Source organism: Phocoena sinus, chromosome 11 (assembly GCF_008692025.1).
Source record: "Phocoena sinus isolate mPhoSin1 chromosome 11, mPhoSin1.pri, whole genome shotgun sequence".
In the NCBI taxonomy this organism is placed as follows: Eukaryota; Metazoa; Chordata; class Mammalia; order Artiodactyla; family Phocoenidae; genus Phocoena; species Phocoena sinus.
In genome coordinates, this window is record NC_045773.1 from 39,369,529 (window position 1) to 39,397,457 (window position 27,929).

The 27,929-nt window shown below is 39.7% G+C and overlaps 1 protein-coding gene across 1 annotated transcript in view; it reads left to right on the forward strand.

The window, feature by feature from the left end:
- The window catches only part of PRKAR2A (protein kinase cAMP-dependent type II regulatory subunit alpha), a 74,382-nt gene that overhangs the window by 24,534 nt on the left and 21,919 nt on the right, over positions 1 to 27,929 (forward strand). The window contains exons 2-5 of the mRNA XM_032648846.1: positions 14,319 to 14,354; positions 16,704 to 16,756; positions 19,241 to 19,324; positions 24,046 to 24,152. Of these exons, the coding sequence (XP_032504737.1) occupies positions 14,319 to 14,354; positions 16,704 to 16,756; positions 19,241 to 19,324; positions 24,046 to 24,152 (280 nt within the window). The remainder of the gene's footprint in view (positions 1 to 14,318; positions 14,355 to 16,703; positions 16,757 to 19,240; positions 19,325 to 24,045; positions 24,153 to 27,929) is intronic.

The following is a 27,929-nucleotide window of genomic DNA, read 5'->3' on the forward strand; positions in this document are numbered from 1 at the left end:
CTTTTAGAAGGTGAGGAAGAGAGGAAAGTCAAGGTTCACCCTGACCTGGGGTGAACCTGGTATGGTTCTTGGAGTACTAGGGGGATCTACTGTTAACAAAGATACTAGGTAAAAGAAAAACTGTTGTTTCTCTACTCAAGACACTTCTGACACTAACTACCTGGAGTTAGTGCAGACTGCACAGGTTAATGCTCAGTCCCAAAAGACTGCCCTCTACTTCAGATGCTAATCAAAAATCCAGGCCTCCTGTACTTCGAACTGACCAGCTATAAATTTGGGGTCCCATGACCCCACTTTAAGTTTGATAATTTGCTCAAATGGCTCACGGAACTTAGGAAAGTGCTTTACTTACTGTTACTGGCTTATTATAAAGGATACAGCTAGGTACAACGAAGTGAAAGCGATGCATAGGTCAAGGTATGTAGGAAGGGGCACAGAACCTCTGTGCCATCTCCGAGCACACCACCTTCCCATACCTCAAGGTGTTCACCAACCTGGAAGCTCTCAGAACCCCTTCATTTAGGGTTTTTAATGGAGGGTGCATTACATAGGCATGATTGATCACATCATCAAGGATGAACTCAATCCCCAGCTCATCGTCCCTCCCTGTAGGTCAAGGTGTAGGGCTGAAATTTCCAGCCCTCTAATCACAGGGTTGTTCTTCTCATAACTGGTCTTCATCTTTCAAGTGTCACCTCATTAGCATAAACTCAGTTTGGTTGAAGGGGACTTATTTTGAATAACAAAAGACTCTCCTCTCACCTCTGTCACTGAGGAAATTTCAGAGGTTTTAGGAGCTCTGCCAGGAATCTGGGCTGAAAACCAAATATATATTTCTTGTTATATCACAATATCAGACTGGGAAATTTTTTATTTTATATTGGAGTATAGTTGATTTAATTGACATATAACATTGTATTAGTTTACAGTATATAACATAATTTCATATATGTATATATTGTGAACTGATTAGTTAACATTCATCACCTCACAGGTAAACTTTATTGTGATTAGACTTTTTTTTTTTTTTTTTTTTGCGGTACGCGGGCCTCTCACTGTTGTGGCCTCTCCCGTTGCGGAGCACAGGCTCCGGACGCGCAGGCCCAGCAGCCATGGCTCACGGGTCTAGCCTCTCCGCGGCATGTGGGATCTTCCCGGACCGGGGCACGAACCCATGTCCCCTGCATCGGCAGGCGGAATCTCAACCACTGCGCCACCAGGGAAGCCCCTGTGATGCGAACTTTTAAGATTTATTCTATTAGCAACTTTCAAATATACAATACAGTATTATTATTATTTTTAAATATTATTTATTTTATTTTTGGCTGCGTTGGGTGTTTGTTGCTGCACGCGGACTTTCTCTACTTGTGGCAGAGTGGGGGCTACTCTGTTGTGGTGCGCGGGCTTCTCATTGCGGTGGCTTCTCTTGTTGAGGAGCACAGGCTCTAGGTGCATGGGCTTCAGTAGTTGTGCCACGTGAGCTTAGAAGTTGTGGCTCGTGGGCTCTAGAGCATAAGCTCAGTAGTTGTGGTGCATGGGCTTAGTTGCTCTGCGGCATGTGGGATCTTCCCGGACCAGGGATTGAACCCGTGTCCCTTGCATTGGCAGGCGGATTCTTAACCACTGCACCACCAGGGAAGCCCCTTTGGTGTGATTTTGATTTGCATTTCTCTAATGACTAATAATGTTGAACATCTTTTCATGTGCTTGTTGTCTATTGGTATATCTTCTTCTTCAAAGTGTCTATTCAGGTCCTGAGTCTATGTTTTAACTGGGTTATTTGTCTTTTTGTTGTTGAATTGTAAGTGTTCTTTATATATTTTGGATACTAGTCTCTTACTCTATATGTGATTTGCAAATATTTTTCCCATTTTGTGAGTTGTCTTTTTATACTCTTCTAGCACACGTTTTAAATTTTGATAAAGTTCAGTTTATCTATTTTTTTCTTTTGTTGCTGTGCTTTGAGTTTCATACCTAGTCTGCTTTTTCTGTGTTTCTACCCTAGCTCTCTTCTTTTCCTTGGACAACCACAGAAGTTTCTTATCTCAAATGCCTTGCTCTCTCTAGTTCATTCTCCACCCAGTAGCCAGGGAGATTTTTTTAAAACGGAGACCAGATCATATCAATCTTCAGTTCAAATCCCCTCATTGCAAGTGGAATGAAATTCACATATCTTCTGTGGTTCACACAGTCCTGCAAGATTTGATCCATATTTTTCTCTCTGCCTTCTCTCTCTTGCCCTATCCATCCTTGCCTGCTACACTTGTTGCCTGGCTCTTTCTCTCTCTAAGTAGTCTGTGATTGCTGTTGGTCCTTCCTGAATCTTTCTTCTGTGGCTCTGACCAGCTGGCTCCTCTTCATTTAAGCCTCAGCTTTAGAGAGGCTTTTCCAGATTGCCCTGCCTAGAGTGGGTCCCTCTGTTGTTGGGGTTCAGTAGCACCCCATATGGTTACATTAGAGCTCAAGTAATGATCTAGAATTCTTACTTGGTTTTTGTTATTTTTCTCTCAATAGAACAGAAGCTCTGTGAGGATGGGGAATTTTCATTTTCTTTGTTTTGTCTTCAGCACTTAGCATACAGCCAGGCCTATAATGTGTACTTAAAAAGGTCTTGTTGAGTACATGAGTGAGTTTATGACTGAGGAGCTGATTTTGGAGACTGCTATCACAGAGTATATTGTGGGAGCACAGAGAAGGGAGCTAAGGTAGGAACTAACTGGGCATCAGTGGTGTTGCAAGCAGTGAAGAGGTCAAGTTGGGTAAGGCCAGTGTTGAAATGATTGGACCCAGCTGTAATTCCAGGGACAGGATAGAGGCTTCAGTGGGGTTGTGGTAGAAGAGGTCAGGTGCCAGTGGGTCAGGGAGTTTGTGTGTGTTTGTGTGTGTGTGTGTGTGTGTGTGAGAGAGAGAGAGAGAGAGAGAGAGAGAGAGAGAGAGAAAGAGATAGAGAGAGTGGGCGGGAGGGAGGGAGGGAGGGAGACGGGGGCTGCAGAAGACTCAGACAAGGAATGGGGAGTACATTTTGAAGAAGTAAAGAAAGGACCTGGTGGTAGCTTGAAGAAGTACAGGTATGAGGGAAGGTCTTTGGTTTTGTTTTATTAGGTTAGAGTCACAATTAGCATGTTCACATGAAGAGGGAAATGAGCCAGTGGAGAGGTAGCATCTGATGGAGCAAGGTCCTAGAATGGCGGGTGGGGAGGTGGCTTAGAATGGAGAGAAAAACTGGGGACATCTCTTATTCAGAAACTGGAGAGGAGTGTTATTTGCTTTAGCTGTTATTTAATTCAAAGGGTAATTTAAGGTTTTACTTCTTTTATTTATTTATTTTTGTCTGCATTGGGTCTTCATTGCTGCGCCCGGGGTTTCTCTAGTTGCGGCGAGCGGGGGCTACTCTTCGTTGTGGTGTGCGGGCTTCTCTTTGTGGTGGCTTCTCTTGTTGCAGAGCACAGGCTCTAGGCACACAGGCTTCAGTAGTTGCGGCGCGCGGGCTCTAGAGCTCAAGCTCAGTAGTTGTGGTGCACGGGCTTAGTTGCTCCATGGCATGTGGGATCTTCCTGGACCAGGGTTCAAACCCATGTCCCCTGCGTTGGCAGGCAGATTCTTAACCACTGCGCCACCAGGGAAGCCCTAAGGTTTTACTTATTTGTGCCCTTGATTCAAGGCCTTGTCTTTTACTTACTTGACTCTCATAGCGGTGAATATTTAAGCTAAGGGAAAACAGTATAGAAGTTTCTCAAAAAATTTAGAATAGAACTACCATATGACCCAGCAATTCCACTTCCAGCTATTTTTTCAAAGAAAAGAAAAACACTAATTCAGAAAAATAAATGCACCGCTACGCTCAAGGCAGCATTATTTACAAGATAAGGACGCAGCCTAAGTGCCCATTGATAGGTGAATGGATAAAGATGTGGTATACATTCACAGTGGAATATTACTCAGCTAAAAAAGAGAATGAAATCTTGCCATTTATGACAACGTGGATGGACCTAGAGGGTATTATGCTAAGCAAAATAGGTCAGACAGAGAAAGACAAATACTGTATGATTTCATTTATATGTGGAATTTAACAAATAAAACGAACAAATGTATTAAAACAGGCTCATAGATACAGAGAACAAACTGGTGGTTACCATAGGGGAGTGAAGTCGGGGGATGAATGAAATAGGTGAGGGAGATTGAGAGGTACAGACTTCTAGTAATTCACAAGTAAGTCACAAGTAAGTCACAGGGATGTAATGTACAGCACAGGGAATATAGTTAATAACATTGTAATAATTTTTTATGGTGACAGATGATAATGAGTTACCAGGGTGATCATTTTGTAGTATATAAATATATTAAATTACTGTGTTGTACGTCTGAAACTAATATAATATTGTAAGTCAATTATACTTCAAATTAAAAAAAATAAAAACATGTGGTCTGCTAGGGCTGTTCTTGCGTATTATATTCTCACAATAAGTTTTTCTCATGTAGTTTTTCCTGTTTAGTGTAAAATTTAGTGTATGACTCTGAAATTTTAAAAAAGGTAGGTGTGTTTAGCTTGTAATTTTTCTTTTGCATTTGAGGTTCCATTTAAATGAATTTAAGATTCAAAAATAGATGGCTTGGGCTTCCCTGGTGGCGCAGTGGTTGAGAGTCTGCCTGCCGATGCAGGGGAAACGGGTTCATGCCCCGGTCTGGGAAGATCCCACATGCCGCGGGGAGGCTGGGCCTGTGAGACATGACCACTGAGCCTGCGTGTCCGGAGCCTGTGCTCCGCAACGGGAGAAGCCACAACAGTGAGAGGCCTGCGTACGCAAAAAAAAAAAAAAACAATAGATGGCTTGAGTTTTTCTTAGTCCAAGACCTGATATCTGCCAGGGAATTTGTTAACAACAGTTTTGAGATGTGATACCCACAAGATATTGTATGTGAAGACAGTGACTAGTGATGTCAAAATTTAGATAAAGATTTTTTGGATAAACCAGTGGCTGGAGAATTATTGTTCAGTTTGCAGTGTTATAATTAAATACTTTTTTTGAGGCATCCATTATTTTTAAACAAAAGTAAAATTATGATTAGAGGAGAATTTGCTTCATGCTGTAAATAGATATATTTATCACGTTTTGTCATGTTCTTGATGGCTCTTTTCAGAAAGATTGAACCTTTTTTGTTTGGTGACTCCATGATCATTAACAGGGCAGCTGATTTGTCTTGCCATTACTAGACTAAGTGTCCAATGCTCAACTAATGGGTTGGTTTCTCAACCAGAAGGAGAAGCCCCATCTGGTTGGTGATGCTCCAGGGTTTTTTCTAGCAATCTGTAGATAATTCTCAGAGTATGGTTCAATTTAATGCATACCAAATTGTAAAAATGGTGTATAGGTCTAGTAGATGAGTGGTATCTGAAATGCTAATAAGTGAGAATGGGATTTAGCACCCTAAAGTGAGTGGTCTTGCATATCTTTTTAAATGCTTGTCTTTATTTTTGTAAGTTGGCTAGGGAGTTTTCAGTTTGTTTTTGTCGAATAATAATGAATGTGTCTGGCCTTTGTTCCAATTTCCTGGCACAGAACTTCCAAAACTCTTAGAATTTCCCAAGTGATAGGAGTATTTTTGTTTTTCATGAGCCCTCTTGGATCATATCTGAGTTTATGTTTATGAGATGATTCAAGATGGGGCCTGGTCACCAGAAAGACTAACCATATAATCAGAACACTGGGGCTTTGAGCCAATCTGACCTCTGGGGAAAGGTAAGGGGCTGGAGATGGAGGTTAATCTCATGGCCCCTGATTCAGTCAATCATATCTATGGAATGAAACCCCAATAAGATTCTGAACATCAGAGCTTGGTGGAGCTTCCTGGTTGGTGATATGCTTGGAGGGTAATGCACCCTGATTCCTTGTTTTTTTTTTTTGGCTGCATCAGGACTTAGTTGCGGCACATGGGATCTTTCGTTGCGTCATGTGGGCTCTTTTTGGCGTGCGGGTTTCCCTCTCTCTAGTTGTGGCATGCGAGCTCCAGGGCATGTGGGCTCTGTGGTTTGCGGGCCACAGGCTCTCTTGTTGAGGTGCCTGGACTCTGTAGTTGTGGTGCCACGGGCTAGTTGCCCCGCAGCATGTGGGTTCTTATTTCCCAGACCAGGGATCGAACCTGTGTCCCCTGCATCGGAAGGCGGATTCTTTACCACTGGACCACCAGAGAAGTCCCTGATGCACCTTGATTCTATGAGGAGAGGGCATGGAAACTCTGTGTTCAGGACCCTTCCAGACCTTGCCCTATGTGTATCTTCATTTGGCTAGTCCTGATTTGTATCCTTTCTAATAAAACTGTAATAATAAGTATAGTGCTTTCTAAAGTTCTGTGAGTTGTTCTAGCAAATCAAACCTGAGGAGTTGTGGGAACCTCTGAATTTGTAGCCAGTTGTTCAGAAATGTTGTTGGCCTGTGGACCACCAAAGTGCAACTGGAGTAAGGACAGTCTTGTTGGGAACCATGTCCTTGAACTATGGAATCTGATGCTACTCTGGGTCATTAACATCAGAATTGTATTGAAGTTCACCAGTTGGTGTCAGAATAGTTTTATATTCCTGTTATAATTCAACTTAAATTGGTGGCCAAATGTGAGTTGATGAGATGATATACCCAAGAAAGGGGGCATGGCTTTTAGTCCTTTCCAGCCCAGGTAATAGGCAATCATTCATTTAGCCCATTTACATTTAGTGTCTGTGTATGACAAGGCCTGTACTAGACAAAAAGTGGTAAGAAATTCCCCATCCCTACAACTTAGGAGCTTTTTATGTGATGTAGTAGACACATGGGATTTTTGTGTGCTTTGACAGAGAAGGAATGCTCAGCCCTTGGAATGGCGCTGTCTTCTTTGACAGGACATTGGGGCTGGGTTAGAGATGGGTCTTCTAGGCAGTGTGTACTTTAGGACCAGAGAGATGTCCAGTGTACTAGTGTGGATGGGGACAGGGGGTTGTGGGTGCCAATGGTTGTTTCAGAATAAGTGACTGTGTTTACTGGCTGGAAGTATGTGTTAGGGCAGTGCTTTTGCAGAGTGGTAAATGCATCACCTGTATAAGAATTACCCTGTCCACCAAGGGGGGAAAGTGGCTGGGGGGTGGTGGTGGTGGGATGAATTGGGAGATTGGGATTGACATGTATACACTAATATGTATAAAATAGATAACTCGGGCTTCCCTGGTGGCGCAGTGGTTGAGAGTCCGCCTGCCGATGCAGGAGACATGGGTTCGTGCCCCGGTCCGGGAAGATCCCACATGCCGCGGAGCGGCTGGGCCCATGAGCCATGGCCGCTGAGCCTGCACGTCCGGAGCCTGTGCTCTGCAACGGGAGAAGCCACAACAGTGAGAGGCCCGCATACTGAAAAAAGAAAAGAATTACCCTGTTCACTGGTTCCCCCGTCCCCTTACAGAAATGCTCATTTTCTTTTCTACTTTTTTTTTATGATGGAAAATGTCGATTAGTGACACTAGTAAGATGAATAGTGTAATACCGCCCCCCATCTACTTATCCCCAACTCCATTAACTCATGGCTGGTGATTCAATTTATAGTGTTTGCTAATTTCTCTTTGGGAGTATTTACCCATTTATTTAATTACTATGCCAGTTTCAAGCTACCACACAATTTTACTGAACAAGGAGTTAGGGAAAGATTCTCAGAATCAGTTCTCCTGACCTGGGGCAAGGTGGCCCCAGCTCATGACTCTTTCCCAGTCAAACTAGCTTCCTCTTACTTTTTTTAAAATTTATTTATTTAATTTATTTATTTTTGGCCGTGTTGAGTCTTTGTTGCTGCACACGGGCTTTCTCTAGTTGTGGTGAGCAGGGGCTACTCTTCGTTGCAGTGCATGGGCTTCTCATTGCGGTGGCTTCTCTTGTCGTGGAGCACGGGCTCTAGGCGTGCGGGCTTCAGTAGTTGTGGCACACGGGCTCAAGAGCACAGGCTCAGTAGTTGTGGCGCACGGGCTTAGTTGGTCCATGTCATGCGGGATCTTCCCGTACCAGGGATTGAACCCATGTCCCTTGCATTGGCAGGTGGATTCTTAACCACTGCACCACCAGGGAAGTCCCACACCTTCCTCCTTTTTAAAAAAATTTCAGAAATAATTCTATCCATAAGTATTTAGGTTTATATCTCTAAGGACTAGTTTTAAAAATATACCCACAAAACTTTTATTACATCTAAAATAATTAACAATAATTTCTTAGTATCAAATATTTGATTTGTGTTCAAACTTCTCCACACATCTCCAGATAGGTTCCAAGAATTACATTTGGCTGCTTTATCTCTTAAGTCTCTTTCAGTCTATAGGATCTTTCTTGATCTCTGTCTTTTTTCCTTTGAAGCTTATTTGTAGAATAAAGTTTATTTTGTAGATTTTTTTCACAATGTACAGTTTGCTGATTGCATCCCCATGATGTTTGCATCAAAGTTTCCCATCCCCTGTTTTTTCCTCTAATTTCATAATTGGCACTAGAGCAGTGGCTTTCAAATGAGGTTCCAGGATCAATAACATCAGCGTCATTTGGGAAACTTATTAGAAATACAGATTCTTGGCTTCACTCCAGGCCTATTGAATCAAAAACTCTGAGGAAGGTGCCCTGTAGTCTTCTAAATGATTCTGATGCACCCTAAAGTTTGAGAACCACTGCTGTATAGGCTTGATCAGATTCAGGTTTGTCCCTCTTCCACCCCACTCCCTTACCCTCACCAGCTGTTTCATGGCTGTTGATGTGTTTTCCATTAGAAGGCACTTAAGACTGACTGGTCTCTCCCTTATGATGCTGATGTTCATGTTGATCATTGCCTAGGCTATATCCGTTATTTCACTGGGGTTGCAAATGGCATTGTTCTAATTGTATCATTCCTTCTTTTTTAAAAAAATATTTTATTTATTTATTTGACTGTATTGGGTCTTAGTTGTGGCATGTAGGATCTTCATTGCAGCATGCGGGCTCTTTCATTGCAGCACGTGGGCTTCTCTCTAGTTGTGGCACACGGGCTCCAGAGTGTGTGGGCTCAGTAGTTGCAGTGCACAGGCTCTATTGTTGTGGGGTGCAGGCTCCAAGCGTGGGGCTCAGTAGTTGCAGCACATGGGCTCTCTAGTTGAGGTACACAAGATCAGTAGTAGTGGTGTGTGGGCTTAGTTGCCCCACAGCATGTGGGATCTTAGTTCCCTGACCAGGGATCGAACCCACATACCCTGCATTGGAAGGCGGATTCTTAACCAATGGACCACTAGGGAAGTCCCTCTATCATTCCTTCTTCATGCATAAGCTGGAAAAACTTCCCCTCATTAACTCTTTAGGTTACCCTGTGGAATAGTTTGTTCAGAAAAGGCAGGATAAACGATGAGTCTTTGCTTTTATCTACCTGTTTTCAGAATAAGTTCTCTAGCATCTGCCAAAGATGACAAATGAAGTCCTGTAACAAATCAGTGTAAATTTAAAGATTTAACTGTATTTGATGTTTTATCCATTGTCATTTTGTTCTTATTTGATGCTCATATTATCCTATCTTTGTGTCATGGGAACCTCTTCAGGTTTTCTCCTAATTCCTTTTGACATGATCCTAGCAGTCTTTTATAGTGTCCTTGATTTCTGGTAGAAGATTTTCTAGTCTTGTTACATGTTTAGCTCCAGACCAGGAATTAGCAATTTCTTCAAGGAACGCTGTTTCTCTTTAGACAAAAATAGTAGAGATCATAAAATGCATGGTAGGGCTGCTCTTTACTCCAGAGGTTAGTCATATTTCCAGTTTAAACTTAGGACTATAATGCTTTTACTCAACCTAATGTATATCCTTTAATGCCATAAATCCCAGTATTCAATAGCACAGTTACTCATTTTCTTTATCCCATAATGCCCACATAACAGTCTCAGAATCGTAGACTAGCAGTATTATTTCTGAAAACTATTTCTTCAGTGCTTGTTATCTTTAGAGTATACCCTGCTAGGATATCCAATTAAAGTCATTTGAAATAGTTCTTTGTGTGATTCTCCTCCCAATTAAATATACAGTTAGTTTGCTTTATGTTTTGGGGATTTCTTTTTCAAATTTAATTTTATAATTATGTAAAATATTTACATGGTTCCAAAGTCAACCAAATAAGGTATATTCAGAGAAGCCTGGCTTCTACCCTTGTAGCTTCCATCTGGTTCCCTCTGCTGTTGCAGTGATTTTCATCCTTGGGAGCTTTTAAAAAATACTTATGCTCAGACTCCACATCACATTGTAAAGCAACCATACTCCCAAAAAAAATAATAATAAATAAATAAATTTTAAAAATAAAAAAAATTTAAAAAGAAAGAATAGCAGCATTCTTTCCCTCTTCTGACCCATAGAGAAAGCAGAATGAATTTGTGTGTGAAATCATGGTGGATTTTTTTTTTTGTCTTCTGTGTTTTCCTTCCCTTCCGTCCTCTGTCTTTTTTCTTAATTGTGAACCAACGAGTCCCATAGTTTATTGATTGGGTCTCAGAACCCTAAATGGGTTACTGGGTGCTTTTCTTGGACTTTTCTTACATCATTGAGTGTTCCTCCTTTGACACCCTGCTTCTCCCTCATCTATGTTTCCAGGCACCCTGGGACATTTACACTCTCGAAAAACTTTCTTGCCTTTGGGGCTTTCGTCAAGTTATTTCATCTGCCCAGAGATGCACTTTCACCCCCGCCTATGGAGGCTCAGCATAATTGCCACCCATTGGTGGCAGCCCTTCCTGGCAATCCCTTTGTTGTGATTAACCACTCTAATGGGCCTGCCCTAACAGCTGCTTTGTAGTCCACTTTTGAGATTTACTGTGCTGTGCTATGTTTTACTATGCTAAGTTCCTCCAAACACAAGGCCCTCATTAATGCCCTGCTTCTGTTATTTGCCTCTGTACACAGCTGGTGTTGCTAACATCCTACCAGCCCAGCTTTAAGTTGAGTGTGCCTATTTGCCACAGCAGTTGTAGAATCTTGAGTCCTGAGCTTTGCCCTTCCCTAGCTGTGCTTGGATTATGTTCTCCGGGTTTGGTTTGGTTTGGGTTTAATATTTATTTATTTGGTTGCGCCAGGTCTTAGTTGTGGCAGGTGGGCTCCTTAGTTGTGGCTTGCCGGCTCCTTAGTTGCAGCTCGAGGACTCCTTAGTTGCGGCATGTGGGCTCCTTAGTTGTGGCTTGCCGGATCCTTAGTTGTGGCATATGAACTCTTAGTTGTGGCATGCATGTGGGATCTAGTTCCCTGACGAGGGATCGAACCCAGGCCCCCTGCATTGGGAGGGTGGAGTCTTAACCACTGCGCCACTAGGGAAGTCCCTGTTCTCCAGGTTTTTATGCCGTATTCTACCGTGTTCATAGTGAAGATTCTATTGTCCATCATGTTCAGTTTAAAGTAGGAGAGACTTTGGGAAATGTTTTCAAATTCTCCAGCATGTTCTTAATATTCACCATATAAAATATTCTACCTGCTCAAAGAACCATGTTTTAATTTCAGGGTATATCAGCATTTATGAGTTCATTTAATCAGGAATAATGACTTTTAGTTTCCACTGAGATTGCATTTGTTAATATTTTTGAGGCACATGTTTTCAGATCAGGTAACCTAAATTTTAAGTCTTCCTATTCCCTAGGTATTTGTTTATAATAGAAAAGGAGAGCATTTTAGGCATTGTTTTCTGCTGGAAGATTTTCTCATACTTATACTGGTTGAATACTTTGACCCACATAAACTCTGATGTGCTCTGTTTTGGGCTATTAAGCAGTGGTGAAATTACAATAGATGGTCTCTGTCTGCTGTAGTCATTAATTACATTCTCTGTGCCTTGGCATTGTATCTTGCTCCAACTGCAGCTGTTTCCTCTGGCCCTGTGAAAGCTTCTAAGATGTGTGCTAATTTAAAATGAAATAACACATAGATTTATCAGGCAGCATGTTTGTGTTTTTAATTACATTTTACACGGCAAGTAACTTTTTTTTTAAGTACTTTTGAACTCTTTCACAGAGGGAGTGCTTTAGGAATTTAAAAAATCATTTTGTCTTTTTTGCATGATATATGAAAGTATTGATTTTTTTTTTTTTTCTTTTTTTGCGGTACGTGGGCCTCTCACCACTGCGGCCTCTCCCGTCGCAGAGCACAGGCTCCAGACGCACAGGCCCAGCGGCCACGGCCCACGAGCCCAGCCGCTCCGCGGCATGCGGGATCCTCCCGGACCGGGGCACAAACCCGCGCCCCCTGCATCGGCAGGCGGACTCCCAACCACCGCGCCACCAGGGAAGCCCGAAAGTATTGATTTTAAGTTTGCATTTTAAAATTTTGATTCCTTCTTTTATGTCTTTGTTTTAAACATACTCTTCATTCTTTATGATAGTTCTATAATCTTGATATCTCACCCTTTGAAGTATCCCCTGATAGCACCCATACTAAATTGTTTCACTGTGTACTTTATAATTTTAGGTTGTATACTAATGTTTAATGGGGTTTTAATTATGGAAATTCCATGAGGCCTGGGTTGAGGGTTTATGCTGGTGTGCATTTCATCTGTCTACCTGAGTGACAAGCACATGTGTTTCAGATGATCAAAGGAAACTCTCCCACATCTCTCAAGCTAGAAAGCAAGCTCCATGAAATCAGGGATCTTTGTTTTGTTTACTAATGTCTCCCAAATTGTCTACTGTAGTGCAATATATCTACCTATATTTGTTGAACTGAATCACTTCCTTTCCTGGTGGATGGATTAATTTTGACTAATCCACTTTTTATTGAAGAAGTAGTGACAGACTATTGTAGGTACTTTCAGGAATGCTGGGGTTTTCTTTTGACTATTTGCCTATTTGTTCCAGTAACATGACTTTGACCCTGGGCTGTGCAAAAAGATAATCCTAATCCTGTTAAGATGAATGAGCATTTGCCTCCTTCCTGGGTCTATGTTTGTTTCAGAGACCTCGCATTAGAGTTTGGCTCTCTGAGCCGTCTTCACTTTGTTTTTCACTAATCCTCAAATTTCTGTTTTTTGCAGGGTTATAAGGCATATTTTAAAAATAAAATTAATCAGATTAATGTTTGAAGGTGAAAAAAACCACCTTGTTTATTTCTTTTTATAAATTTATTTTTGGCTGCATTGGGTCTTCGTTGCTGCTTGTGGGCTTTCTCTAGTTGCGGCGAGCGGGGGCTGCCCATCATTGCTGTGTGCGGGCTTCTCATTGTGGTGGCTTCTCTTGTTGCGGAGCATGGGCTCTAGGCCCGTGGGCTTTAGTAGTTGTGGCACGCAGGCTTAGTAGTTGTGGCTCATGGGCTGCATGGGCTTAGTTGCTCTGCGGCATGTGGGATCTTCCCTGACCAGGGCTCAAACCCGTGTCCCCTGCATTGGCAGACAGATTCTTAACTGCTGTACCACCAGGGAAGTCCCTCCACCTTGTTTAAATGATATATAGTTCAGTGGTAAGAATTTAGATAACCATCAAACATAAGGAATGATAGGTGAAAAGTAGGAAAAATTAGCGAAACGACTTTTTTTTTTTGTTTTAACCTAAAAACATGATCAATTTTTCTGATTAATACAGTGACCGTGGGTGGAGAAAATCCACCTGTATTGAGGGAGAGTATAACTTCATGGTTAATTTTTTATTTTAGTGTAATACTCATTATTTTATTTTATTCTTTAAAAAATATTTATTTTTTAATTTATTTGGTTGCATCAGGTCTTAGTTGTGGCAGGCGGGCTCCTTAGTTGCAGTTCACCAGCTCCTTAGTTGTGGCATGTGGGCTCCTTAGTTGTGGCACGTGGGCATGCGAACTCCTAGTTGTGGCATGCATGTGGGATCTAGTTCCCTGACCAGGGATCAAACCTGGGCCCCCTGCATTGGGAGCGAGGAGTCTTATCCACTGTGCCACCAAGGAAGTCCCTCATTAAGTTATTTTTAAATGAAATGTAAATGCAGGTCTAGCAGGTCTTGGGATTATCTTTAAAAGAAGAAAATTTAACTATTTGATATCATAAAATTACCAGTAAATTTAGTAGACTTCTTATTCATTTGGTGTGATACAAATTAGGTGGAACTTGGATGTCAACAGAAATAAAATTGCCACCCACGTTGAAGTTTTATAACTTTTAGAGCTTGTTTTCAAAGACATACATTATTCTTTATATTGTCTTTATGTGATCTTGTCGAACTACTGTCTCTGGCTGATTATGGAAGAATATGAATTGATCCACCACTTGGTATTGAGGTTCCTAGTTCTGTTGTCAAAGATCTTTGCAAAAAGGGAGGATAAAGATGGAGTCTTGTGATACAATGATGACTAAACATTGCTTCTTTGTTTTGCAGTTCCAGTTCCTAACAGATTTGATCGGCGAGTATCAGGTATGTGTTCTTTTTCATAGCATACTACTGAAATGCTATTTTAAGATGGGATTATCGTAAATAAAAATAAAGTGATCTTTTTAATAAAAAGGTAAGTTGATAGCATTATAGAACATTATAAAAATTACCTGTGGTTCCTTCATTCTGTTTCATTTTAAGTTCTGAGTATATATGTATTTGTTTTTATATTATTATAATCAGTTTGTCACATTTATGTCATTAATATTTTTCCATGTTCATAATTATGGCTTCTAAAAACAACTTTTCATATTACTTCTGGCATTTTATATTATGCTTGCCATTAGCTTCTTGCTTACATTGTTGAGCCACTTAAATTACTTCCTCAGTAATAGTGCTGGAAGTAGCATTCTCTGGTCAGAGACTGAGCGTTGCCTTTGCTTTTTCTGTGTATTGCTTACTAGAGATAGTCTACAAAGTAGGCTACAGGGAGAAAGACACCCTGCAAAGACCTCTTTTCCACTACCATCTCACTAACATAGGCAGTGCCTACTCCTTTCATTTATTTTTTTAATATATTTTTATATTGTTGACTTACAAACATACTCCTTTAATTTAGATGTAAGATATACCTCAAATTGTTTTATTTGGGATTCGTTTGATTATTAACCAAAAATGAACATTTTCCAAATATGGGAAATCTATTTTATTTTCTTGTATGGGACTAGTTTGATGATATTTTTCCCTTTTATCTGTTGTGCTCAAGATTATTTTTTATAAGTGTGAATAAATTTCTATCATGATTTTTTATTTATTGATTGATTGATTGACTTTTGACTATGTTGGGTCTTCGTTGCTGTGTGCGGGCTTTCTCTAGTTGAGGAGAGCGGGGGCTACTCTTCATTGCGGTGCGCAGGCTTCTCATTGCAGTGGCTTCTCTTGTTGCGGAGCATGGGCTCTAGGTGCGCGGGCATCAGTAGTTGTGGCACGAAGGCTCAGTAGTTGTGGCTCACAGGCTCTAGAGCTCAGGCTCAGTAGTTGTGGCATGTGGGCTTAGTTGCTCCACGGTGTGTGGGATCTTCCCGGACCAGGGCTCAAACCCATGTCCCCTGCATTGGCAGGCAGATTCTTAACCACTGCACCACCAGGGAAGCCCCTATCATGAGTTTTAACCTTTTGAAATTTTTAATACAAAATTTTCCAGGTTGGTGTGCTACTTATTTTAATTTTGCTGTTTTTTATTGACTCAAAAATTTTGATCTGTGACTGGTACCTTGAACACTACCTGGCACAGAGCAGGTACTCAGTAAATATTTATTGACTATGTACATCTCTTTTTTTTTCATGATTATTCCTAAGCTGAGAAGGTCCCCATTTTTTCATAGAGCTGATAAATATGTTTTCTGCAAGTTTTTCTTATAAGATGCTTGACTTTTAGATACATGTGGAGTTTATTTGATTGTACAGTTGGGATGTTTATGTGTTTCAAAATTGCTATGCGAGCTGTGTCACATCATTCTTTCATATCCCCTTGTTCTGGGAAGGTTTCTTGACTTTAAATTGTCATATGACCTAACATCTGATAAGGCTTAGAATCTCTTTCCTATCCCTCAATCATTTTCTTTGAGAAAATCTGCTCATTTATGTTTTCAGAAAGTTTTTGGTAAGGTTGTACACCAAAGTCTGTTGAAAGGAGTTTGAAGAATGTGTTGTTACTTATAGAAAGTCATGGGCTTCCCTGGTGGCGCAGTGGTTGAGGGTCCGCCTGCCGATGCAGGGGACGCAGGTTCGTGCCCCGGTCCGGGAAGATCCCACATGCCGCGGGGCGGCTGGGCCGGTGAGCCATGGCCGCTGGGCCTGCGCGTCCGGAGCCTGTGCTGCGCAACAGGAGAGGCCACGGCAGTGAGAGGCCCGCGTACCGCAAAAAAAAAAAAAAAAAAAAATTCTTACTTTTAAGTCATTCATGTACATAATGATGTTGAGATCTTTTATTTTAACTTATTCTTTTCATAATTGCTCCAATTACATATCCATATGTTTATATTGCATATACTGTACTTTTTGGTTTTCCATCCCTGCTTCATAGCTCAGCAGAGACATTACTTTCTTGCTTGTCCTTGCTACTACCATAGAATTTAGTAGATAATATTTTTTATCATCTCTCTCCTGTTTGGACTACCAATCTCTAGAGAGCTGGCTTTTCATCACTAACAGAATGCCTGGCATTACTAGGTACTTAATATATTTGTTAATTGAAGGAAGGGATTACAAAAATCATTATAGCTTTAGAAAACAGTGTATAAAAAAAAATTGTGTCCACTTCCTATTTTCCAGTAAGACACACATCTGTTTTATTTATTTTTCTCTTTATTTTTTTCTCTCCAAATTTAGTCTGTGCTGAGACCTATAACCCTGATGAGGAAGAGGAGGATACTGATCCAAGGGTAAGAACTGCAGCAAAGGTATTAGGTAGAATAATTTTAGTCCCCACTCACTCGCCTCCTCCTCTACATACCAAATCTAATCATGCTGACATTTAAAATAAATACAAATTAAAATCTCAGCAAGATGCCATCTTTTAACTAACAGATTGACAATTATTAAGAAGAATGAAAGCAAGATTGGTTGAGGATATGGTAAGAAGGGATGCCTAGCTGTAGCTGTCAGAGCTTTATACTTAGTCAAGCCAGCTGACTCAGCAGTTACGTGAAGGAGAATTCATCCCTAACAAACAGTTGGGTCCTTTCTAAGGAGATTATTGCGGTATTGTAAAATTGAAAAATGGAAGCAACATAAATGAACCAAAATAGGGGATGCCAAGGGCTAAATTAAGGTACATTCAAGTCAAGAGAATCTGCAGCAATTGGAAATGATGGTACAGGACTGGGCTTAATGACATGGAATGATGTATATTTGAGGTACATTTTATAGAGCATTTTATAAAATAAAAAATAATTTAAAAATATCTATCCGTCTGTCTACCTATTTACTTATTTACTTGTTTGTGCAAAGATTTATACCTGGAAGAATATATCCCAGATATTAACAGTAGTTGTTGTAGGACTATGGTTGATTTTGGGGTGTTTTTTTAAAAACTCAGGTTTTTAAATTCTTGTACAGTTAACAAATTACCTTTATAAAAGCAAATTTGAACCATCTTTTTTAAAAGATTGATGTTATAAAAGAAACTTTAATGATCTTTCAAGTGTGCCTTAAAATGAGTAGACTATGAAAGATTTCTGAAGTATTCTAATAATAAAATGCTATCATTGTGTGAATATAATAGACATGTAGGTTTTTGAATTTTTTATTTTAGATATTGTAAAATTTTGATGAGTTTAAAAAGTTAAAACTTTTTTAACTAACTTTATCACTTAATATCACAAATTTAAATTACTTAACACTTTTGGCATCAGTTATTTCTGGTCAGTTTAAGCAATGTACTTTTTTTAGGGTGAAGACAATACTTAGGAAGGAGCTTGATGGGCCTCTCAATTATAACAGCGATACTAGGCAATAATTATTTTCTTTAGTTCAATAAACATTTATTAAATACCTGTAGTATTAGTAATAGGAGTAGTAGTTTTTGAGCACCTACTAAATGCCAGGTTCTGTTTTAAACACTGCCTGTATTAGCTCATTTAATCCTTATGACAATTCTAATTTTGTAGATATCACTAATACTACTAGTAATACGAAGCTGTTGAGGTTTGAACTCTAGCTTGTATAGCGGTTGTTTACTTGCCATCTCCACTTACATTTCAATAGACAACTCATACTGAGCTCCTGACTATTTCCGTTTAGACATTCTTTTTCACCCACAGTCTTCCCCAGCTCACTTCTTGGCAGTTCCAAACTTCCTGTTGCTCAGGTCCAAAATTTTAGGGTCACCCTTAGCTCCTCTCATTTTTTCATACCCACATTCAAATTTTCAGCAAATCTGATAGGCTCAGTCTTCAAAACATATTTAAAATTCCAGTACTTCTCAACACCTTCATGGCTACCACCTTGGTCCTAATCACCACCATTTAGCACTAGGATAATCACAGTAGCTTTCTGGCTTTCACTGTTGCCTCCCTCAAGGCTGTTCTTCACTCAGGAGCCAGCATGAGCCTTTAAAAACATTAGATCTCTTTCCTTCCTCTGTCAGAACCCTCAGATTGCCCCCATGTCACTAGAGAAAAGTTCCAGATCTGTGATCTACAATGCCCTCCACCTAACCCCCAAACCTGGTCTCTTCCTGATCTTTTCCCCTCGCTCTGCATCAGTCACATCTGTCTCCTGGTTTTTCTCAAACATGCTATTAACCAACCATAAGACCTTGTTTTCACTTGCTGTTCCTTCTGCTTGAGGTGCTCTTAGAGATGTCAACATTACTCACTCCCTCAGGTTGTCCTCAGTTCCTTGGGATCTTTACAAATGTCACCTTCTCAGGCCTCATCTGGACGCACACGTGCACATGCACACTCATACACGCACCCTTCCCTACCTTATTTTCTCCTTAGCCTTGTCACTCTAACATACTTTATGTATTTATTGAATGTGAAAGCAGGTGTTTTTGTCTTGTGTTCACTGCTATGTCCCCAGAGCTGAGACGGTGCCTGGCACCTAGTCGATGCTTAATATTTGTTGAATGAACGATATGTGACCTTCTGCTTTTCGGATGGGGGACTCTGAGGCTTCCAGTGCATAGCTGACTTGCTGCCAGCCACACAGCCAGTGGGCGGTCCAGGGTGGGTACTCTTCACCCCTATCATATTTCCTGTCCACGATCAGGGTACTGCTTGGTATTTGTATAGAGTTAAAATTATAGTAAACATGCTCTTAATTTTTCCCATTTTTAGGAGAAAGAAATATACCAATTTGTAAGTTAAGTAATATTTTTAAATAGAATAAAAAATTTTCCCTGGTTTTATTTGGATTGGCAGGTGATTCATCCTAAAACTGATCAACAGAGGTGCAGACTTCAGGAAGCTTGCAAAGATATTCTTCTTTTCAAAAATCTTGATCAGGTAACATTGATTTTTAAAATATTTTTGGCTTTTAGCTTTTGTCCTATTCATCATTTAAACAGTTTTTAGCATCTTAGCCACAGTCATATGAGGCATTAAAACCTTAGCTTCTTCTTACTTGCAAATGTTTGCATTGTGTTGAGCACTGTAATCCATAATGAGCTTTTCAGATGACTTTTAGTATTTCTCTGAACTGCTTTGGTACTTCCTCCAAGGCAATACCATTTGAGGACCATGCAGTTGGGTCATATTAAAAGGAAATGCTCAGGTTTGCATGACCCTGGCTTAGTTTGGAGGGTCTTTATTTATGCTGAAGAGTAATTTCTCCAAAGATGCCAGTGTGGCGTCCTCTCTACCGGTAGCGGTTAACCCACTGGAAGTGTGTGACTGCTTCTCACTCCTTTGGTGTAAGGCACCTCTTAGGATTCTTTCTCAGTGAAGACCTCAGGCATGGGGCACACACAGAGTGGTGTGTGTCTTTAGGGCTCCAGCACAGGATCTGTGCCTGTGCCTGTCTTCCCTCTCTTGGTGGAGATGGAAAACAGGGCTACCTCCTGAGGACAGAGATGCTTCAGATTTCCTGTTCCTTCTGTACTTTGACGGCCACATGCTGAAGCCACATGAATGGCTGAGGTGCTGGGCCTGCTGGGGAATCCCAGAATGTGCAGAGACAGGAAGGATAGGAAATAGAATTCTCCTACTACCCAGCTCCTGCAAATATGTCTTCTGAAGATATCCCCACAGCCTTCTGGGAATCTGGCTGGTCAAACATGAGTTTATGTTGTATCAATCAAGGGAATCAACTATCCCTGCTGTCTGTAAACCAGACTGTTTGGTAGCTGTGTGGTTATAGGAATAGCGAGAACTTTAATCAGAATTTTATTAGTCTGAGATTGAATAAAACAAGGACCATGAGTTCAAGGAAAGGCTGGTTGTAAGAAATAATAGTCTGTATCAACTGTTTTCCCTGGAAGACTCATCTGTATCAATGGAAAGCATACTTGCTTCTTTATCTACTGTGAATAAAACCCCTTGTAAATTTTATACTATCATATGTTCTAAAGAAGTTGCTGTGTCAGTCTAGTATTCAGATTTTTCTTAGTGCTGGAGAACATTTTACCATTTCAGTCTTGAAAAATGATAACTGAATTTTCAGATTTAATTATATTTTTTTAACATTTTATCATGAAAATATTCAAATACAACAAAGTGGAAAGGATTTTACAGAACATGTATTTATCCACTGCCTTGATTCTAACATTAACATTTTACTATGCTTGTCACATGATATACCGTCTACCCTCAACCAAGGGGTTGGCAGACTTTTGCTTAAAGAACCAGATACTAAATATTTCTGTCGCAACTACTCACCTTCATTATTGTAGCAGGAAAGCAACCATAGACAATGCATAAATGAAAGGGTATGGCTGTGTTCCAATAAAGCATTATTTACAAAAACAGTCAACTGTTTGCTGGCCCCTGCATTAACCCATCTTATTTTTTAGGATAATTTCAGAGTAAATTGGAGATCTCAGTATATTTCCCTTAAATACTTTGGCATGCATATCATGATAGTTCAATATTTGTTTATAGCTTTTTAATTGTAAAGTTTGCATATAATGAAATGCATGCATGAGTTTTAAGTGTACTTAGGTTTGACAAATGCATACACTTAGGTAATCTAAACCCCTATCAAGATGTAGAATATTGCCACCACCCCAAAAAGTTTCCTTATGCCCCTTCATGATCAATTCTTGCTCGCCTCCCCCCAGAGGCAACTTCTAATTTGATTTGTTCTACCATAAATTAATTTTGCCTTCTAGAATTTCATATAAGTGGAATCATACAATATATACTCTGTTGTGAGAGATTCTTTTCACTCAGCACAATATTTTTGAGATTCTTTCTTATTCAACATTCCATTTCCTTTTTTCACTTTTTATTTTGAACTAGTTTTAGACTCATAAAAGAAGTTGTAAAAATAGTAGAGTTCCCATATACCCCTCATCCAGCGTCCGCCAATATTAGCATATTACATAACCATAGTACAATTAGGGGAAGGGTAAGCTGTGACAAAGCGAGAGAGTGGCATGGACATATATACACTACCAATCGTAAAATAGCTAGCTAGTGGGAAGCAGCCGCATAGCACAGGGAGATCAGCTCTGTGCTTTGTGACCACATAGAGGGGTGGGATAGGGAGGGTGGGAGGGAGGGAGATGCAAGAGGGAAGAGATATGGGAACATATGTATATGTATAACTGATTCACTTTGTTATAAAGCAGAAACTAACACACCATTGTAAAGCAATTATACGCCAATAAAGATGTAAAAAAAAATAAAACCAAACCAGGAAAATGACATTGTTACAATACCATTAGTTAAACTAAAAACTTGTTCAAATTTCATCAGTTTTCTCACTAATTTTTTTTCCTAGTTAATAATCCAATCCAGAAACCCACATTGCACTTAGCTGTTATTTCTCCTTAGTCTCCTCCAATTTGCTATAGTTTTCAGTTCTTTCTAGTATTTCATGATCTTGACACTTTGAAGAGTACTGGTTAATTCCATTATAGAATATACCTCAATTTGAGTTTGTCTGATGTTTCCTCATGATTGAAATGCGGTTATACATCTTTGGCCAGACTACACAGAAATTCTGTTGTGTCCTTCTCAGAGCATCATATCAAGGGATCCATGATGTCAGTGTGTCGTTGTTTTGGTGATGTTCGTTCATTCCCTTTTATTGCTGAGAAGTATTCCATTATATGAAAATACCAGTTTGTTTATCCATTTTTCTGACAATGGTTACCTGGTCTATTTCTTGCTTTTAGCTCTTATGAATAATGTTCTGGACATTTTATACAAGTCTTTTTGCGAACTTTTTTTTTCATTTCTCTTCAGTAAAATACCTGAGGGCAAAATTGCTGAGTCATAGGGTAGGTATATGTTTGATATTGTAAAAATCTACCAGATGGTTTTCAAAGTGGTTATACCATTTTGCATTCCTTCCAACAATACGTGACATTTCCAATTGTTCTGTATCCTTAACCAACATTTGATATTATCTGTCTTTTCAGATTTTAGCCATTCCAGTGAGTGTATTTGTTTCCATTTTTTAAAAATTTACTTCCCAAACCTTTGTTTTTAAATTTTCAAATTTACAGAAAAGTCAAAGAATAGTACCATGAACATTCTTATATTCTTGACCTAGATTGACCAGTTGTTAACATTTTGCCACATTTACACTGTTTCTTGTGTGTATATGTAGGCACATGTATAAGTATGTATGAACTGCTTTTAAGATTTTCCCTGTAAAGTTTTCTATGGCTTTTTTGTTTTGTTTTCCAGTCCTGAGTCACACGTTGCTTTTGGTTGTCATGGTATGATTCTAGTCCCCTGTAACCCAGATTGCTTCCCCCATGCCTTATTCTATATCATGACACTGATATTTCTGAAGAGTCCAGGCCAGAAAAAGAAGAGTTACTCAAAACATGAGGCTGCCAATGGACAGCCCACAGGCCAGATACAGCCAGGTATAGATGTGTATGTTTGGTCTGTATTGTATGTGAAAACTTTAATTTGTTACTTGTATTTAAACATGAGATTTCTGGCAACACTGAGCTCACATTCCACATTAACATGGATGACACATGAGTAGCAAGCCTTTCTTTTTAGTATTTGTCAGCTTTTACAGTATTCAGCACACCTGGAACTATGGAACTAAAGAGGTGCTTTTTGGTGATAATGTTATTTTAGATAGCACAGTCACACTGACAGAACACTAAATCACATGGAATTATGCAGCAATAAAATTATTTCCTTGTCAGATCTTCAATCCACATTCCTCCAAAGACAAAGTTTTTCTCTGAGTTGAAACTGGTATTTAGTGCTCCGTAACAGTCACTGATTTCCCTGACAGAGGGATGCTGGCCCTAGACTGAGATCACTGTTTTGTTAGAATTTAATAGCATTGTTTTGTTTTCATTATACTTACTGGTACAGTTAGTTACCTTCTGGTTATGGCAGGTAATATTGGTAAGTAACTAATTGTATGTTTTGTGTATAAATGATTGTAGCAGTATTACATGTCTGGTAATAGGTCTCGTTTATTGAGTACCTGTTATGTGACATATACTTTCCTTAGATTTTTCTCCTTTAGTCATAAAAGTTGATGAGCTAGAAACTATTTATTAAACCCTTTTTTGCATATGAAGAAACTGAGTCTCAGAGAGGTAAAGTGATGTGCTTGGCTAGTCAGAGTAGTAGTTGTGCTGTTCCATGAGATAACCTGTGAGGCCGTCTCAGCCTTTTAGCCTTGATAATCCTGTTAATATCAACACCTGGAGGAAGGTGGCATCACATGGCTTTACACCTGACATAGTAGAGCCATCAAGGCAGGTGACAGTCTTGTGGGTGCGGCTGGGAGAATAGGCACCATGATTTAGATACCTGTTTTTGCGTAAATTATAGAATGTATTTTCAAAACAATGCTGCCTCAGAAAACTTGGCAACTGTGCTGTATATGTGGAGATGCAAAGCTGAATGGCCACAGGAAAGCATTTGTTTCAGACAGCCCTTAGGTTTCTGCTTGAATGTGGGGAATAGTTTGATGTGGGGACTTCTACCATCTACCATGTAGTCACCAACTAAGATAAGCATAGTTTTTTTTCCCCCCACAAATGTAGAAGCCATCTTTTCTCGTTGTGTATTCCCTGCAGGAACAGCTTTCTCAAGTCCTTGATGCCATGTTTGAAAGGACAGTCAAAGTTGATGAGCATGTCATTGACCAAGGAGATGATGGGGACAACTTTTATGTCATTGAACGGTAGGAGATGAAGTTTTGCAGTTGCATGGCTGTACTTAATAAGATCCATAATTCAGGGCAAGTGCTTTACCCTATGCTTTGTTCAGCCCAGACAGGACTTAGGGCCACGTAAACAAGCTTCTCAAAGCTTGCGCCTCTCTGTCCACAGCCTGCCTTTCTCTATCTACTGCTGCCCTGAGTCCTCAGTACAACCCATACTTGGGTTGCCACTATCTACAATTAGGTGAAATGTGCAAGCTATGCTTTATAAACATGTTATTTGCAAATGTTCAAGTGAATTGATTTTGTAAAGAATAACCGTAACACTTTATTGTCCTCTGGATCATTCAATCCTAGCCTAATTTTACACATGAGTATACTGCCTCAACCTCCATACCTCTGGCCCCTTCTGGCTCTGTTCCAGGTATAAATCATGTTGGGAGACATGAAATATTTGGGTTTGACCTGTTCGCCCTGGTGTGTCCTAACCTCTTGAGCTATTAGTATCACCTGGAGGACTCCTTCTGACCCCTCCTCAGTCCTGAAAGGAACACCCTCACCAGAGTTTAAGATCAATAAGATGTTGCTTCACCCAATATCTTCCATTAATTATTTTTCATTTTTTCTTTTGAAGTAATTTCAGAGTTATAGAAACGTTACACAAATAGTACAAAAAATTCTTATAAACCTGGGTTCCCCAGATTTATGTTTTACCGCATTAGCTTTATTGTTTGAAAGTTGCAGGTATAAGCCCTTTTACCTCTGAATACTTCAGTGTATATTTCCTAAAAATAGAATATTCTCTTACATAAGCAGAGATCAATTGTAAAAATTAGATATTAACATTTTATACAGTACTCTCATCTACTCTGCAGACCTTATTCATTTTTTTCCAATTGCTTTCCTGATTTTTAAGATTTTTAAGGGTCTTTTCATTTTGATCAAGTAGCTGTACTAGATTCAGCTGGCCCCCTGTCTCGTTGAGCCTTTTGCTCGTTCAGGAAAGTGTTCAAGAATGTACTACTTGGACTTCCCTGGTGGCGCAGTGGTTAAGAATCCACCTGCAAATGCAGGGGACACAGGTTCGAGCCCTGGTCCAGGAAGATCCCACATGCCGCGGAGCACCTAAGCCCGACTTAGCACCACAACTACTGAGCCTGCGCTGTAGAGCCCACGAGCCACAACTACAGAGCCCACGCACCACAACTACTGAAGCCCGCGCGCCTAGAGCCTGCGCTCTGCAACAACAGAAGCCACCGCAATGAGAAGCCTGCGCAACTCAACAAAGAGTAGCTCCTGCTCACCGCAACTAGAGAAAGCCCGCGTGCAGCAAAGAAGACCCAATGCAGCCAAAAATAAATAAGTAATTAATTAATTTAAAAAAAAAACATTAAAAAAAAAAGAACGTACTCCTTGGGTAACCTTTTGGCCCTTGATACTTTGACAGATGATTACAGTTAGGGTTAGGAAAGAAATGTTTTATTTAAAGAGTAAAGATGATACAAATAATGTCTTCTTAAAGACTGTTTTATCTATTATACTCATGCTTCCTTCATAGAATTCTGTAAGTAGTGACAGAATAATTTTTTTAAGTTATATCACCACTTCCAACAGCCACCTTTCCCCCTTGCTCTGCCGTGTGCTCCCTCACCAAGACAGGAATCCCAGTAGGTACCAGTAGGGAAATAAGCATTTACCTGCACATATCCATAGCTTATAGGTTGAAATGCCTGTCTACAAAGGGAATGATTTGTTATTACACATGTAAATGAGAGGTATTATCTTTTGCATGCACTGAAAGTGGCTGTTAATAAATTATTAAAAAGATATTGTTCCTTAAAAAAAATATTAAAAAAAAAAAAAAAAGATATTGTTCCTGACCTCAAAAAACTCATCGTCTAGTTGGAGAGACTAGAAATAGATAACTATTACATAATTAAATAGATAATTATTACATAATTTGATGGTAACAACAGTGAGAAAAATATGTCCCATTATTTGGAAGAGGACCGAAGTGAGAGAGGTTAGGAAAGACCCTGTTTTGTGGCTTCCTGAAATTATTTGTGTTGTTCCCAAAATTAAGTTGCTAGTGTCTCCTGGAAGAGAGACGAAAAACACGTAAGTGAATTTACCCTGAGTTCCATTTATTCCACTCATGTCCTTGTTACTTTTGCCTTGTCCACCAGGTCAAATACAGTTCAGCTTACCTATTCAGTGGTGAGCTCCCTTGAGAGCAGGGTTGGTACTGTGTACCTGATATTTGAGTGATTGGCTTTATTCTTTGCTTCTTGTGTAACATATGATACCTAATGATTTTTATCAGACAAGTGGAGGCTCTTTGTAGGAAACTTAGGGAAAAAAAAAAAAAACCAGGAAAGAAAGTAATTTAGCCCTAATTTCATCCCCAGAGTATATTCTTCCTTTCTTTTTTTTTTTTTTTTATCCTATGCTTTACTGTTAGGTCAGATCCATTACCCCAAATTTGGTTCAGATATTGAGACTGATCATACCACACACACAGCTAAGAGGGTATTTATCACTCACATAATGAGGCTTTTAAGGGAGAACAGGCCAGGTTCCCAAGAGGTCCAAAAATGACTTAAGACAGCGGGGAGGGGTGACTGGCTTGGCGTTTCACGGTGGTTAGAGGGTGGGGCTGAGGTCAGAGTACTCTTATATATGAGCAGGCTCTAGTTTTGTTTGAATATCCCATCAGTGCCAAATAAGGGAGCACCCAGGTTTTCTTCTCAGCTTTCCCAGATGTGAGACAGAAGAGGAAGAAGGATTGGGAGTGGTAGGGCTTCAAAGCTGTTAACAAACATGTAAAATGTAGTCAACTCTTTATTACATTTATATGTATACTTTTTATGTTAGGTCATATACATTGACTTGATTTTTAAAATCTATTTGAAGTAGTTTGCCATGGGATACAATATTATTCTATGTCATGATTTATATTGACTGCATAATATGAATATAGACATATATTTGACCTATCCCCTTTTGTTAGCAGATTAAATTGTGGTTTTTGGTTTTTGTTCTTATAAATATAACCTGGTGAGCATCCCTGCAGTTAAATATTTTCCAATATCTTTGATTATCTCCTTCAGAGTGCCTAGAAATGGAATTGCTATGTCAAAGGGTCTCTTTAAGGAATTTGTTATGTTGTTAATTATCTTTCAGAAACTTTAAAACATTTACATTTGCTTCAGTGGTGTATTGAGAGTGCCTATTTCTCCAAATGTTTGTCCATTCTGAATATTTTTCTTTAGTAGTCATAAACAATCAATAGATAGAGAATTGTATCATTTTTTTTCTTTATTTTAATCAGTTCTACAAACTAGTTTTCAACAGACTACAAAAGAAAACCCATACAATCATTTCGATACCTGCAGGAAAAGCATTTGACAAAATTCAACACCTTTCCATGATAAAAACTCTCAGCAAACTAGGAATAGAAGGGACTTTTCTCCAACCTGATTAAAGGCATTTATAAAAGAAAAAACCTATAGCTAACCTCATACTTAACGGTGAAAGATTGAATGTTTTCCCTTTAAGATGGAGAACCAGACAAGCAAAGCATGTCTCCTCTCACCACTTCAGTGTAGTATTATACTGTAGGTCCTAACCAACGCAATAAAGCAAAGAAAAAAGAAGGAAAAGAAAAAGATGGAGTGAGGGGAGAAGGACTGACGGGAGGGAAGAAGGGCATACAGATTGGAAAGGAAGAAATAAAGCTGCTTTGTCTTTGTTTGCAGATGACATGATCCTCTAGAAAATGCCAAGTTCACTCATTAA